This window comes from Plectrocnemia conspersa, unplaced genomic scaffold (genome assembly GCF_051122295.1).
Source record: "Plectrocnemia conspersa isolate PC_06_02 unplaced genomic scaffold, ASM5112229v1 ptg000003l, whole genome shotgun sequence".
Classification (NCBI taxonomy): Eukaryota; Metazoa; Arthropoda; class Insecta; order Trichoptera; family Polycentropodidae; genus Plectrocnemia; species Plectrocnemia conspersa.
The window spans coordinates 6,295,113-6,311,241 of record NW_028277167.1 but is presented as its reverse complement, the minus strand read 5'-3'; the positions used below and the strand labels follow the sequence as shown (position 1 = coordinate 6,311,241).

At 31.6% G+C, this 16,129-nt stretch overlaps 1 protein-coding gene across 50 annotated transcripts in view; it reads right to left on the bottom strand.

The window, feature by feature from the left end:
- Rbp6 (RNA-binding protein 6) overlaps positions 1-16,129 on the bottom strand; it is a 1,186,203-nt gene that overhangs the window by 12,319 nt on the left and 1,157,755 nt on the right. For all 50 annotated transcript variants that reach the window (XM_088182883.1, XM_088182887.1, XM_088182888.1 and 47 more), the window contains 3 exons: positions 14,537-14,621; positions 12,247-12,279; positions 9,396-9,479 (listed from right to left, as the gene is read on the bottom strand). In XM_088182883.1, the coding sequence (XP_088039009.1) occupies positions 9,396-9,479; positions 12,247-12,279; positions 14,537-14,621 (202 nt within the window). The remainder of the gene's footprint in view (positions 1-9,395; positions 9,480-12,246; positions 12,280-14,536; positions 14,622-16,129) is intronic.

Here is a 16,129-nt window from a genome sequence, read left to right as displayed (position 1 = left end):
ATGTCACACAACAAACTACATCAATTTTATCAAATTTATTTCATCATAAGCAATATTAAACTTCATAATAATTTGTGTGTATATATATAATATATATATATATTATTATATCATAGTATGCATAAGACAGATATGTTGTAATGATCGATGCTTATCGTTATATTAGATACTTATAAACTAACAAAAATCAAATCACAATCATGTAACGCAATTAAGAACATTATGAGTATATATTTATGTATTATATATTCAATTTGGCGCTTTGACTGATTTATACGTATATAACCTTACACATACACATCCGATATTTTATATATAATATATTAAAATTAACAACAATTATTTTTATATATTATTTTAATGTCGATGATCTGAGCGTGATATAATTTCGATGATTTATCATTATTATTCATTTTTCATCCCCAAATTAATTTAATAAATCCCGGGGGCGCAGCGCGGCCGAGGACGGGACCCTATGGCCCTAGGGCCACGGCCCTGTGAACACCCTGAACCTTAAGCAATCGCAAAAAATCGCAACACACACAATTTATTGTATCGTGTCGCTGAATTATTATACCGTCGCGATTTGAAATAACATTTTCGCGATGAATTAATTCAAATATAACGTATAATATAACTTAAGCGAGGGCATAAACTAATTTATTAAAATGAGACCATAAAAGTCGATTTATGTAATTTATAAATATTATAATCACATTTTGGCGAAAGCCGTTTCGTGCTCCGTATTGAGTTATATTTTACGTTCAAACGCTTGTATACTATTTGCGTTATTTTTTATAAATATATATATTGATTAATATTAACCGGTATAAGCCGATACAATAACGTATAATTTTCAATTATTTATTGATGTGTGTTTTATGAAGCTTGAACGTTTGACGTAAACGTACGCGATTTTTTTGTGATTTTGGATGGAAGCGGGACGGTTGCGAGTGAAATGTATACAAACGTTCAAGGTTAAAAAATAATTACTTCGATTCATAAAGAATGATTCATTAAAATTTATATGCACATTTTAAATGACTAGTCATTCAAAATGTGAATATATTTTCAAGCTTTTCTGCTTATTATTATTATATATATGTATATATATATATATATGGATTTTTAGATTTTCGAGAGTATACTTATTTTTGAAATCTCGGGATTCATCGCGATTTTTTCTTACTTGTATTCTATATTTCGGCCGTGATTTTCCGGCCATGATCATGGCCGGAAAATCACGGCCGAAATATAGAATACAAGTAAGAAAAAATCGCGATGAATCCCGAGATTTTAAATATATATATATATATATATATTTATATATAGCGCCGCGTCGAAATGTTAGTATATTGTCTTAGAATATTACATTTACCAATTTATCATTTTTATGTGCGAAATAAGCGTAACGATATTCATAATAGTTCACGTTAAAATTTATCATTATAAAATAATCATCGATAAAAAAATATTGAGCTTTGCTTTTTTTACGCGCGACGAGCTTTCGCTGTAATTAATATTACTTTAATATAATTCAATAAATAAATAAAATAATAAAATTATGTTTATTTATCTGTTTTTTTTGTTATAATTTATTAATATAAAAGCTCGATATAGTTTTGTCGACAGTGAATCAATTCTTTCATTTCTTCCATCGATTCTCATGTGGTATTTAATAGTGACACAAAAATGTCTCAAACTCGTGAACCGTTAATTAAAAAATAAGTTAAAATTGCAGCTGAAATTACTAGGCTTTTTTCTGTAGTCTTAACGGTTCACGAATATTGTTCGTTTCTCCGAGTCACCTATTTAACATAATATTCAAACAAAGCGCATGTCGTTAAGGAAAATACGTTCAGGTTTTAAAACACGGCACAATATCGCAACCAGAAAAGCAATAACCCTATTTCACCCTCTGTGGTGCGAAAAGTCTCCGTTTGGAAAAGAACAAAGGCGAGACTTTAACCGACTTCTTTTTTAATACTCTACAAATAGGGTCACATTGATTTAGAAGCATTCGAATGGTATACGGTATATTATAAAGCGAGGGACGTAAATACAGAAACTGGCCAATGAACGCAATTATGAAGCGTGTATAGAACCGAATCGAACCGATCCGATCCAAACCGAACCGGAAACGGTCTGGTGTTTGTTTTTCTTTAACGCCCGCTATCAAAGAGTTTCGCGATTTATTCTCTGGCGTTACAGTGCAGGGAATTGAACGTTAAAAGGCGACGATGCACGTACGAATCTAGAGATAAGCATTTTGTGTTTGGTTCTGCACACATAACGTTGGATTTGTATTGAAAATTGCGGTTTTATTCATGCATCGACTGCAAAATTGCAATCTGGTTGCTTTTGAATTCATGAAATTTATATATCATTACTGATTTTTATTTTACAAAATAGAAATGTTAAATATAGATTTTTCAGGACAATCACAAGCGCGTTAACCATAGATGTGCTTGATCTCATCCCTGTCACAGTTATTCTGGAGCCGTATTAATCAAGCGGCTCCTAATGCTACTCTCGCACACTCAGGCTCGTGTAAACAAGCCCAGTCTTGTGCAAATCTCGCGTAAACCCCTCGACGGTGTAATACTATCGCCACCCTATGATAATTAATAACAGGTCATTTGTTAGTGTCAGTCGGGCCTCTAGGCCTGGCCGGGCACCGTCTTGGCCCCTTCGTGCCCCCACCCGCGGGGCAGGACTCCCCAAAGCTGCGCAAGGACCAAGGCCGCAAATAAGGGAAACTCGGCAAAAACTCACTGCCGAAGAAACATTATTACAAATGTAGCGGAAAGAGGCAAAAACTCGAGACAATTAACAAAAATGACAAAAAGTATTCTTTTTGCTTTCGTATTTATTGTTATATCTTTGCGTTGTGGAAAAATATGGAGCAGAAAATTAGTATTGCTTTAAAAAGATAGCTCTGGTAATAATTGTGTAGCATCATTAGTATGATATTCACAAATAAATATTTCTAGATACTATAAACAGTGATATGTGCTTCTAGTAATAAATATTTAAGAAGAGCTGAAATTTATGTATTGAAAATATGGTGCTACCATGGAATATGATAGAGAAGCAATGTCTCAATGCTACGAAGAGAATTAAGAGGAGAGATTTATATGTTGAGTACGCTCGGGGTAAGGATTCCGGTTTGTTATTGTGTGCGTGAACTGTGTGGCTCAAAACAATTTCGCTCAGAATATTTAATTTTTTTATTTTAAAAGAAAATATATGTTTATTTAACATACATACATCTGAGCTAAGCTAGAAATTTTAACGAACAATTAAAAATATATTATATAATCGAAGAAACCAGACATTGATTGCATTAATTAAATATTTGCAAAATTCAAAATCTTTCACTAGTCAAAAAAATAATGAAGTCTTTAGCTATTCTTCAAAAGCAAAAAGATATAAAATGGGGAAAGAAATTATTCGCAGATTGTTTAATGGCTCGACAACTCTATTAAATCATTAGAATCCATTGAATAAATTAAAAAATTATCATTGGCGCAACGATAAGAATAATAACAGAGAATAGTTTAAAAAAACCATCAACGTACGGATTAATGGAAAAATAATTAAAATATTTTAATCCACGGGTAAGAGAACGAATAACTTACAGTGTATATTTGAAGCCTTGATATCAATTAACCCAGATATGCCCAAGAAATTTTGTTCTCTTAAAATTTCATTTATAAATAAAAAACAGTGGCACGAGTTTAGTGACCTACCGATGGGACAGTGGGCATATCTAAGTTAAACCAATATCAATACAAAATTATTTAAAATAAATCACTAGAGAAAATCGCACTTCTGTGCCACACTGCACTTTAATGACGAATATCAGCGTTGACGAATCAGCGACTGTCCTTTAAAAAGAAAGCGAGACAACGAAGTACACGCTACATCGCTTCTCCCTCTCATATACATGTACACGCACACAATAACAAACCGGCATCCTTATCCCGAGCGTACTCTATCTATATATGAGGCGTTGAAAGTATTAGAGGCGACAATGTGCTATTTTTGTATTTCATAATAATATAATAAAGGTTTATAAAATCAGAAATAACTCAATACTGTAGCATATTGTATGAAATTTAACTTTCCGAACGCTCCTATCCTAAATTATTTTTTGTATGTTGCTACACAGTGTATAAATTAATTATTTTAAGGTCCAAGAACGTATGCGTATTGCAATAATTTTGGCGCCGGAAGGCGTTTGGCGTGATGTTTTATGAGGGTTACACTATTGCTTCCATATTGTATCAAGCGGCAAGTTTAAGACAGGGATTAAGGTAGAAGTCGTAATGGATGGGAGGGCTTGTTACAAGGTTGTTCCGAGCACCAGCTCTGGATAAATCATTCGCCACCCAATTATTTCACTTGCCCAGCCCAGCCCGGCGAAGCGTGGCTCACGAGGGCATAAAGGTCCCACACCCCATCGGGTTTCAAATAAACTGCCACCGCGGTCCAAGTGGGGAATGGTCCAAGAAAATCGACTCTTAAGACTTGAATACTAGAAATCAGTTTGCGGGGTGTTTGCGTCTGGCTCAGAAAATGATCACGCTTTTTTAGCCAAAATTTATTGGCATATCAAAGTATCAATTCACAGAAAATCGATACTGCAACTCGCGATTTATCATCATAAACAAATTGCGCTACCGTGAAGCGGCCACGTTAATATTCTAACTCATTTTTCACATTTACGATAATTGAAAAGATCACACGATACCGAAGCTCGCCTTGCTTAAAGCACCTGTAAAATACACACATACTAGTATAACAGAGCTCGGACTTATACGCGCAATAAAAAGTATCTAGATTAGCAACGCGGCGGGAATGATTGATTGAAATTGACTCAATCTAGTGTGCACGATCGTGTAAAGGTAAAACGAAACAATATTATTTTTTCCTTTCGTACACAATATAATTTTGAGTACATATACTTATACTATTCGATGACTGAATAAATACGAATGTATGAAATTAATTATAGCACGTGCTAATGAAAGTTGCCATTGGGGGATGAGGAATCAAACAGACGCATTAGGGTATAGCTTAGTGGACGAACAGACGTTTGAATAGCCACGTAATGATGTCGCAGATGTATACGTACTCTAACACGTGTCGTGTTGATTGCGTGACGTCATAATAATAAGTTTTCATGCCATATAAATAAAACTTAAATAGTTGTTTGGAAACGTTTTGCAATTAAAATCAAATAACTATCCCGATTCATTGTGATAATACCGTATACCATTTTTATTATAATAGGCTAAAATATTTTAATATTTTTATTTAATTTATATATATCGTGAAAATTGCTTGAATTACACTGAATAATATGTAATTTACTTTTAACAGAATTTATTTTTGATTAAAATATTAATATATTGTTGTAATTATTATTTTACTCGTACGTTGGAATATTTTCTCTTCGACAATTGTATTTTTATTAAATAATATGATACATATATATTAAAACTCTACACTACAAAATTATTCTAGTGATTAAAATCTTTTAATCAAATATCATATTTTCCTGTCTTAAATAACCACAAATAATGCTTCAGATACATATTTTTATTTTTTCATCGCAGTGAAGCATAAAAAAAATAAGTGACAAACTAATCACAATAATTTAAAATACTCAAAGTTTAATATTTAATAAAGTTCAGGTTAAAAATTTACGTTTAAAGCAATGCAATATGTAATATAAATCATAAAATAGAAGGTGTTGGTTTAACAATAACTTTTTTTAAAATAACGAACGGAAAATTTAAGCAATTTAATAAGTAGTAGATGCTAATATTAATAGTACAAATAATAGTGTTATACTATTTAATTATAAAAAAACGTCAAAAATTAATTAAAAACGTTTTTTTGCAGTCAATTTACGAATATCATTGTTTTTTTTTATAAATTGAATGAGTAATATTTGCTCTTGTTAATTTAGTTTTTAAGTTTAAAAATATAAAAAAAGATGTAGGTTAAATATTTTATCATTAAAAACATTGATAATTTATTAGTAGATCCAAATTAAAATAACTAGGTGAAAATATCTGTCTTAGACTTATTGTCATTGATTTTCTAACTATTTACTAATACGTAATAAGTAATAGTTGCTAATGGTAATCCGGCAAAAAAAAATTGGGATTTAAATATTTAATCATTAAAAACGTTGAAAATGATTTAGATCCAAATTAAAATATTTAGGGGTTTGTAGTGAATTAGTTACTGCTGTTATTATGTAGTTACCATTAAAAATATAAAAATGGTATGGTTCAGATATTTAATTTATTATTTTTAATACTTATTTTTCAATCTTGTAGATTATTGATTTTAATAAAACAATGCTTAAATTGTACGAGAAAAAAATTACGTCCAGTAAAAAATCTGTATAATATTTAACCTCTTTGCAACAAGTTCTAATTAGTTCAGTGTAATTAAGTAATTTTCACTACATATAAAACTAAATAAATATCACATAATTATTTAAGAAAGTGGTAGTAAAAAATTAACTGAGGCAGTTAACGCCGTCCCGAAAAAGCAATTAGCGCCGAATTCAATTGATCATTGTGCCGTGTTTAGCGCCGTCACGTAACGTAATATGATTACGTTCTAAAAACCTACACAGTTTAGTTAATTAAGGGTTACGTTCAAGAATGTGAAACGCCTTCGCGTGAATGAGTTCAGAGTTAATAGCTAACACTTACGAGATGTAATTGAGAATATCTACGCGAACATCTTGTAATAGTGTGTGCTCTCCTAGCCTATTTAACGTCTAAGCCTTAATACCTTTAAACATACACGTCTATTACGAACAAAACTCTATTAACTATAGCCTATATGAATTATGTAGAGTTTACCTGGAAAATTTTCGCTTAACACCTATCTTGTAGTAAGGCGGCGCTGAAAAGCTAACCGCCAACGTTTACAAAACCTACCTAAGAAAAGTCGACTACATGCACTACTAACACGTGATAATATCATATTTATTAAACATTATTTTTTGGCTAAACGTATTTAGAGAAAGTGACCTAACGTCCCATAAACAGTACTTAACGCTAGCGATTATTGACTGAGATCTAACTAATAGATTTTATTGTATATAACTCGTATCAATCAGCGAAACATCTCGTTTTAATTTTTATTATAACGTAGTTTCCTTGAACGAAAATCGCACAAGGTACATGTGGGGCACTATAACGTATTATATGATGAAATACTGTGATCGCTTTTAACGACCGGTCGTTAATAAAGCGAAAATTCGTATCGGAACATGGCGCCGAACGGCTGGAAGCTGGACCCGCACATAATTAAGTACCGCCAAAAACCATAACGAATGGTCACACGATATCCGAGTAATTACCAGGGGCTCGTGTGAATTATATATTTTTTATCGGATTTATCACCGACCCCTGAGTACGCAAGTTATGATGTTTTAATATTAATTTAATTTATTTTTGAAGCACTCGAATGCGATTTGATTACATACCATGAAGTAACATTGAAAGTCCACGCAATATGTAATATATTAGCGATAAATTATTTAAGTTTAAATTGGCATTTTGCTTATGTTAAAATTTAAATTTGGATTGTTTACTTTATCCGATGACATAAAGAGCTGTTTGCATTTTTTGCGCTGTCACATTAACTAATTGTATATTAAACAAGAAGCCGTTTTTTCTTCCTTGAGACGAAACGTTTAATCTCTCGCAATTTTGATGTTAATCAAAACAGACGAGTTTTACTGAAAATATTTTTTTTTCTCAAAAGATGATTTTATCGCTTTATAAATATTACAATATATATGTTATAATACAATATGTTTTCATTATTAAAAAATAATCTTATATTGTATGGACGAAATGTTCCAGTAAATCCGGTAATTTCAAATCTTAAAATAAACTTAATGCTTAAGACAATTTAATGGCGAGTCTCAGAATACATATTATATATATAATATATTTATAACGCGAAAGCATATTATTTTTTTAAAACATCTTCAATTGCTCTATCTAATATTTGGCGACGGGTGGAGTTCGTCTATTAGAATATTAGTTTATAACCTATGCTTCAAAATGTCACATATCAAAGTCAGCTCATTGTGAAATTAAATCCATGACTTGACTTCAGCTGCAGATGCTGCAGAATTTCAAAAATTGACGATGGTAGAAGATTGACGATTTTTTCGTAATATAATAATTAATGTGCGACGCAAGAGAATAAGAATTAAAATTAATTTTATATTTGAAAGAAACAGGCTTTAAAATTGTAAATAAAAACGCTGCACTGACTAAAATAAAATATGTATAAAGGAGTAGTGAATAAATTCACTGCTAATAAAAAGATAATTCCATAAACTTTTGTGTCGCATATTTTAGCAAATGTCATATATAAGGCCTCGCAGCTAAACGTTGGGTTAAAGGTGCATCCATAAACATTAAAAATACGCAATCATTTGAATGCCATGCAATCAATCGATAATTTTCATTTGAGAAGATAGATGCAAATTCTTAACCATCCATTATTTATAACTGTTGGTTTTTAAAGTTAGATATAATAAAGTGAACCTATTGATTTTAGTGTCAGTAATTTTTATTTAATTATTGTGAGATGTGAGATTTTCATGGCAACTGTATCAGAATCGTGAGAGAAAAGTGGTATAAATAACTTTTAGCTCCAATGTAGCAATCATTGATATATTTTTGAATTGTTAATAGATTAACATGGCAGCTAAAAAGTTTAGTCAATGAAACATTTACTCTGAAAGTATTTGCGTATTTATTCAATGAGTGGACGCAACATAACTATGATATAACAAAGTGTACCAGCAAATCTGTGAGTTTAAATCGATCAGTTCGCAGATGTGTACAAAATGTTAATTAAAGGCTCATCCAGATGTTGCTCAAAAACGTCGGCACACTTCAATGTAACAGAAGTATGTTTTAGAAAAACGTGTGGATGAGACCTTACTATGACGTCAGTGGTGCTTGGCCTTGTTATCGAAGGTGTCTATTTTTTTTTTATAATTAATCATATTCGTGTAGCGCATGAAGCACAAATTATATTTTTGTTAATAGTTATTCGATCACACAGTCACACGTTATTGGGCCGCTCAGGTTTTAACACCTTGGCGGCGCGGTTCCGCCGCCTAGGCCTGGACTTGGCCTGGCGCCTGCGAGCGGAAGGTGTTAAGGCAAACAAAATTAGCGGGTGTGACCGCGCGGTCGGGTCGGGTCTGGGTGTTCACAGGTGCATGGCATGCATGTTGGCCGCGGCCGCGTACACACCCGTCAGGTGTTCGAGGGGGTGGTACGGCAGCAGCGTGGTCAACGGGTGGTGGTGCAAGCTGCCCAGAGTGTTACCTGTCGGGTACGGCAGCCCGAAACTAGGGTAGCCCGAATAGCCTCGGCCGGCGGCGTAAGCGGCGTACGCGGCCGCTGGGAAACCTGCAACATAAGAATGTGGTGAAGATTAATCGATCGATATAAATTACCATCATCTTAAACCGTTCACACTTGTACGCAGCGTACTGGCGTAAGACAACGCGCACGCTACGTAAAGTGTGAACGCTTCAAAGACATTCCGATTCAGTAATCAAATTATAGATCCCATAATAATAAAATACAACGGTGTATGACAGATGACCAAAAATAGTATAGATGACCAATAATAATACATTAACTAATCTGACGGTTATTTTATATTTACGTGCGAAATCTAAAGGTAGTTTGGTAAATTAATTTAATTCTTATCTCATTTTATTACAATAAAAAAAAAATAAAACCTAATTTAGCAGCAAATTATTTTAACCTAAATCTCACATTATCATAAAATGATATAATACGGCAAAGCTTTTACATTAAACCTTACCATTTTATTTTCTTGATATAATAATATAGCTCATTTGATATATTCAGTTAATTCATTTAACTTGACTTCAAATTAACTAATCAGACATGATGTTTTCCGCGTGCAATCTTACCTTCTCTACCCTAGATTTATTTGAGTAAATTAATTTTATTCTAATGAAATATAATTTAGTTAAATTCAGTGTAGAATAAAAAATAAGTATGGGGAAGAGTCTCGAAAAAATAGTTTAATAACCTAATCAAAGCTAACTTTAGCAAAATACAATGCATTAAAACTCAATAGTTAATGTTACCAAACTTTTTTATTCAGATGTAATTTCGAATCAATTCAATTAACTTGCCCTAACATCAGCAAAATATGGTGTTTTTTTCGTGCGGAATGTAACTTTCTCTACTGTAAGTATTATTCAGTAAATTAATTTTATTTTAACCTAATATATTATTACCTTCTATAAAACATTAAATTTAATATAATTTTTGTGTGAAATTTAATTATCAAAAACCTTAATGAGAGATTTTTTTCAAATTTATTTAAATATTTTTTTTAACTAATTCTATCTTATTAGCATTTCTTCTTATTCTAAAAAAATAATATATAATTAATTTTTACATTTCTGCTATAATAAAAATTAAATGAATTACCAATTTTGTATCAAGTTATAATCAGTACGATAGACTAGTTAGAGATAAATACATTTGATTTAGGCCCAGTATCTCACAACCTATTTAGTAGGTTGTTGATTGTGTCAACTTCATGTTGCAGAAGATGATTAATAATAAATTAAGCAAAATATGTGTAAATAATTTTTTCGATTCTATGATTCAAAATATGTTTTTAACTTAATTTGTCAATGTCAATTTTTTTTAATGTAATAAGGCAGCATTTCTCATATATTCTAACTTAATCAATCTGAAACAATTATTTCGATATCTCTTAATGTAACTTAAATATTAAGTTTAATTAAATTAAGACAGAGTTCAGTTCAAGTTTAAAGGGACTAAAACACGAATTTGGTCATCTGTTATTTTTTTACACGCGTGTCGTATTCTTGATATGTGCTGAAATATATTATATTAAAAATACATATTATTAATTAATTTAAATATATTACATAAAAACCAATATTCGAATCAATGAAAGATGTATAATGAACATTTAATAATATTCTAGAAGCGATTGTTTAGGTGAATAAAAAAATTACATTTTAAGTATTAACTCTACGAAAACTTGCTTCTCACACCCATCTTGGATGCCTGGATGCTGCATCACACATAATACAGTAAATAATGAAGCAGCGGCGGTGCACGGCTCGTAATCTCCGCTTCCATTATCACCAAATAAGATTATGGCGAGTTCGCGCAGCAAACACGGGCATCATCACTTACCGCCGCGAAGAGGTGTTCGTGTAATTAAAGCGTTAAATACGACACCCTCCTAGAAACAACTACAACTACTACATACATTTTGGGCAATAATTGCGGAGAATTCTCCGAATATCCGGCGCTGAACTGGGAGTCGAAAGCGTGAAGCCGTGCCGGGGTAGGTGCAACTTACGCCCCGGGCGATAGGCACTCGCGAAAACTATTCGACTATCCTATCCTGTTGTTGTTGCTGCTTGTTTGTTGTTGTTGTTTTTGAATAGTTTATGCTAGTCGCCAAAACTGGTCCGACTATCGCAATACAATGAAATATTGTGTTAATCAATCAATCTGTCCGAAGCTCATTGGCCAGCCGGCCGGTTAATGGAGGAAAACCGAGCGGCGTCAAACCATTGTATTATAATATCATCATTGGATAATTTAAAAATTGTTTTGATTCACTGACAGATTATACGTCTAATTATTCCATATTATGATAATAAGGTAGAACAACTTGTTATGCAAGTATGAGAGATATTCTAAAAGTAAATATGAAAGCGATTTTTTTTACTAGGTACGCAGCAATGTTGACCATGTTTAAAATCGCTGTGTCAAATACTAACTCTTTCTTTAAGATTCTGTGAGTAGGCAAATGTTTATAAAAAGTAACTTAATACGCATAGGGTGCTGAAATATAGAGCACAATAAAAAAGGTACGCATTAATGTAATTAAAAAAGATTCTTGAATATTTCATTATTTTCCGAGTATCCTATATAATATTTTTTGCATAAAAGTTTATTCAATTACTATATAAAATATAATTATCAAATATAATACATGATATTTAAATAAATGGTATCCGATTGTGAAATTTAATAAAAGTCAACGATGAAAAGTTTACAGCATTGATTCGAGCATTAAGTTTTTCTAATGTTTCATGCTTATAAAAATAATATTAACTAAAAAATAAATAAATTAGCTTACCGTCAGGAAGAGCCCCCAATGACCACATGAAATCTAGAAACACAAAATAAACACATTTTTGAGTATCGTGGACTTTGCAAGCTCGAAAAGAGTTAATAGAAAAAGATAGATTGTTAGTTTTGAGTTTTTAAAAAATCACACTCGATTTGAAAAATCTCGTTTCCCATCTAATTTCATTATTATTGCCACTAATTGTATATATATTTGTTTGTCTACGACACTACTCAATATATAAAAAAGCATAATCTAACAAAAAAATACCACACTCATGTTTTTATCGAAAATTTCTGGCTCTCTTTTTTTCAACATCAAAATTTATATACTTTTGCCATTTTTTCGATGCATCGACGATTTAAATCTATGACACATCTAAGAAAAGTAGATTAAAATTTATTTTTAGATAATAAAGCTATAGAAATATTCTCTTGAATCTAAAATCTACTGTAGGTTATAAGATATAACTTTAGACATTTTATTCTGAAAGCGATACGTATATAGATATGTAAAAAGGAATATTTTAATATAGTATATAAAATCGTAATATTATCTAAATCGATATATAATAAACGATGGTGTTTTAGAATTGACATGCAAACTTAAATAAAATTATTGAATAAATAAATAATAATTCCATGCATTTTTTATTTTTAGTTTAAATGTTTAAAAATAGAGATATTGAGTTAATTGTCCAGAAATGAACACCATTGTTTATTAATATATTATATTAATAAGAATCGTTGATATTTCACTATATAGATCAAAGATAATAATTGGTTTATAGTGATATAACAAGATTCTTGCACAGAGACGATAGAATCACATATAGATATAATAAATGAAAAACATCTAAATGTTCCTTTTATATTAGATTTTTTTAATTGTTAAATACGCCAATGCGATCGCAACAAGTTAAATTTAAAAATCCTGTTATTTTGACAGATAATATGTAGTTAATTTTAACTTGGTGCGTTCGTCGATATGATTATTTCTAATTATCAAACGCTTCTATCCTTTCTAGATGACTAAACACCGCCTATGGCCGTTAATAAATATATTAAAATCATCTTTGGCGTCAACAATTTTCAATAAATCAAATACACCCACATAAAGTATATATAATATATATAATAAGAGAGTTACGTACATACATTGTAAAATTATACCTATGTTAACGGTTATAATTGTGTCATTTACGCTCTATACCTTCCTCGACCCGAAAGCTGAAGATCACCTAAAACTAAACGTTCTAATGAAAGGCAAAATCATCAAGTAGAAAAATATTTCTGTACTCCTTTTCATCTTACTTTTGTCGAAAAAATCTTAAAATTAGTGGCAGAATGCGTTTCGTCGCAACGACTAAACTAACGCTCGGCTATTTTTTATATACACCAATATAATATCGAAAATAATTTATGTTATTTTAGTGGTATTGTATCAAAAGCTAAATAAAAAAGACGGTCAGGATTAACTTTCGCTAATTAATTTTAAAATAATAAGTTAATTCTGATCGCACGGCAGCTGTAGTCGGGTATTTTACTTTCAATTATATTTAATTACAGTTCGTCGTAAAATATATATTTATATAATATAGACACTATGAAAAAATCTTCAAAAATTATACTATGCATAATATATAACTAAATCTGAAAAATCTACCTATGATTTATTAATTAACATATGTATGTATGTCTTCATCTAACTAAAAAAACTTCTAACAACTTCAACAGTCCGCTTTCAGTTCAAATGTGTTAATATAATATTTTTTTTTATATATGTATAATATAGCTTCTAGAGCGCATCTACTATTGTAAACGATATGGTCGATTTTGTCATATAATCGCCGAGATGACTCGCTAGGCCCTAGCGCGCGAAACAATTCATGTTAATCGGAAGGTATAGGAAGGTGTTGTAAGATTCTAAAGGTGCTGATGGTGGGTCGGTGGGAGAAGGACCGTGGGTCATAGTTGCATAGGATGAGCCAGATGGGCGGGCAGAGCGGTCAGTTGAGGCAGAGTTGGAACTAGGGGTAGCTGGTATAGGGCTGAGGCGTCGATGGAGTGGGCGTGGGCGTGGGCATGCGCGTGCGCAGCCAGAAGGTCGGCGAGGCTGCAGGGCAGGGTTGGGCGGGCGGCGGCGGGCCGGAGGGCGCAGGCCGACGCCAGCAGGCGCCGGTGGTATCCTCCGAGGCCCCCGACGCCCCCGAGACCCCCGAAGCCCCCGTCGAGCAGCGTCGCCGGTGTCGGATACGGCGCGAATCTATAACTCGAGGCCGGGGCCGCGGCCGACTCACCGTATGCGCCGCGTCCGGCCGCTCTCGTCTTGGCGAGGTTCGCTGGCAGCATCACTTCTTTCGGTTGAGCTTTCTTGCACTCCACCTGTGGATGAAATAAAAAAATAGATGTTAAAACTTGCAATATTAAAAATGTTGTAATAAATCTATGGCATTTGTATCAGAAAGTGTGTAACTGAAAAATACTTAAAGAGAAGAAAGATATTACCGTGTTCTATGAGTCAATAAAAGATTGAGATAAATGTGGATAATATGTAAAAGTACAGTTAGATATAAATTATTTGTATCATATCAACTAGGGAATTCGAACCGAGTAGAACCGAAACCGGGTACCCGGGTACCCGCCATGTTTTTCATGGAACCGAAAACCGGGTAATTTTCGACGGATATCCGGCTGATTTCATTTAAATATTATTTCAAATTAAATGGAAGAACGGGTATATGTGTGGGTACCGCATGAAGTAATAAACGTCAAGAAGTTGAGAAACCAGTAACATGTGTACTAAAATTATTCATAATATTAAAATAAACGTATTAAATCAAATTAGGTTTTTAATATCATATAATATATTATTTACGATTAAATTAATATTATTTAAATTGTAGGTATCCAAAATTAAGCTGGTTAAATTTATACAATTACTATTATTCAATTTTTAATGACAACGGAATTAGTTGAAAAAAGTTTTGTAGTGCTTTTTTTAACGAAGTGCATTTCGTCGTTTTACGAGTCAGCTTGGGGTTAGGGACAAATCAAAACTTTGCGGAACGATCCAGTTTAAAGTTGAATGACAAAAAGAAACACTGAATTATTGAATTATTTTTATACCATTGCAGTTTAAATTTGACATATCAACCGTCAATCATAAGTTACTGAATTTTGCTGAAACATCGCTTGTAATAAAAATATTTTATAACAGTTTATTTCGCTATAAAAATATTTTTAAATTTACGATAAAATTTTATTATATCATTATTATGAATTTTAATATGTAAAATAATCTTTGCTACAAAATATGCAACGATATTAAAATTCTGATCAACATTTTGATTGCGATACGGAAGTATATCGGCATTTTCAACTATAAAATATACATAATTTTAATTACTGATATTATTTCACCTATATACGAACGTGATTAAAATTAAGTAATTATTTTTATTTAATATATTTTCACGGTAAACCAATTATATATGTATTGTTAAAATATTCTTATTCTAAGCAACTATTGACTGTATGTCAGAATAAATAATACTGTTATTCTTAAAGTGTAAGCTAGTAATAAATACATTTTTACAATCTAAAATTATCTAAATCTATTTTTCAACTATTACACTTTATTAAAACGCAATTTAAATCTAAATGAATCTAATAGCTGCAAAAATGATCTATATCTTAAAAACTGAATATAGAGTCAAAGTTGCCAATTACATTTGAGTTTTATACTCTCTAAATCGATCTGGATAACCATATCAAAAAGAAACCGTATTATGGTTTTTCAGAACTAACTAAAATTTATTGTATAATAAAAATGTAAAGCTAAAGAACAAACTGAAGATAATTAAATTATGTTTTCAATACTTCTATATGTG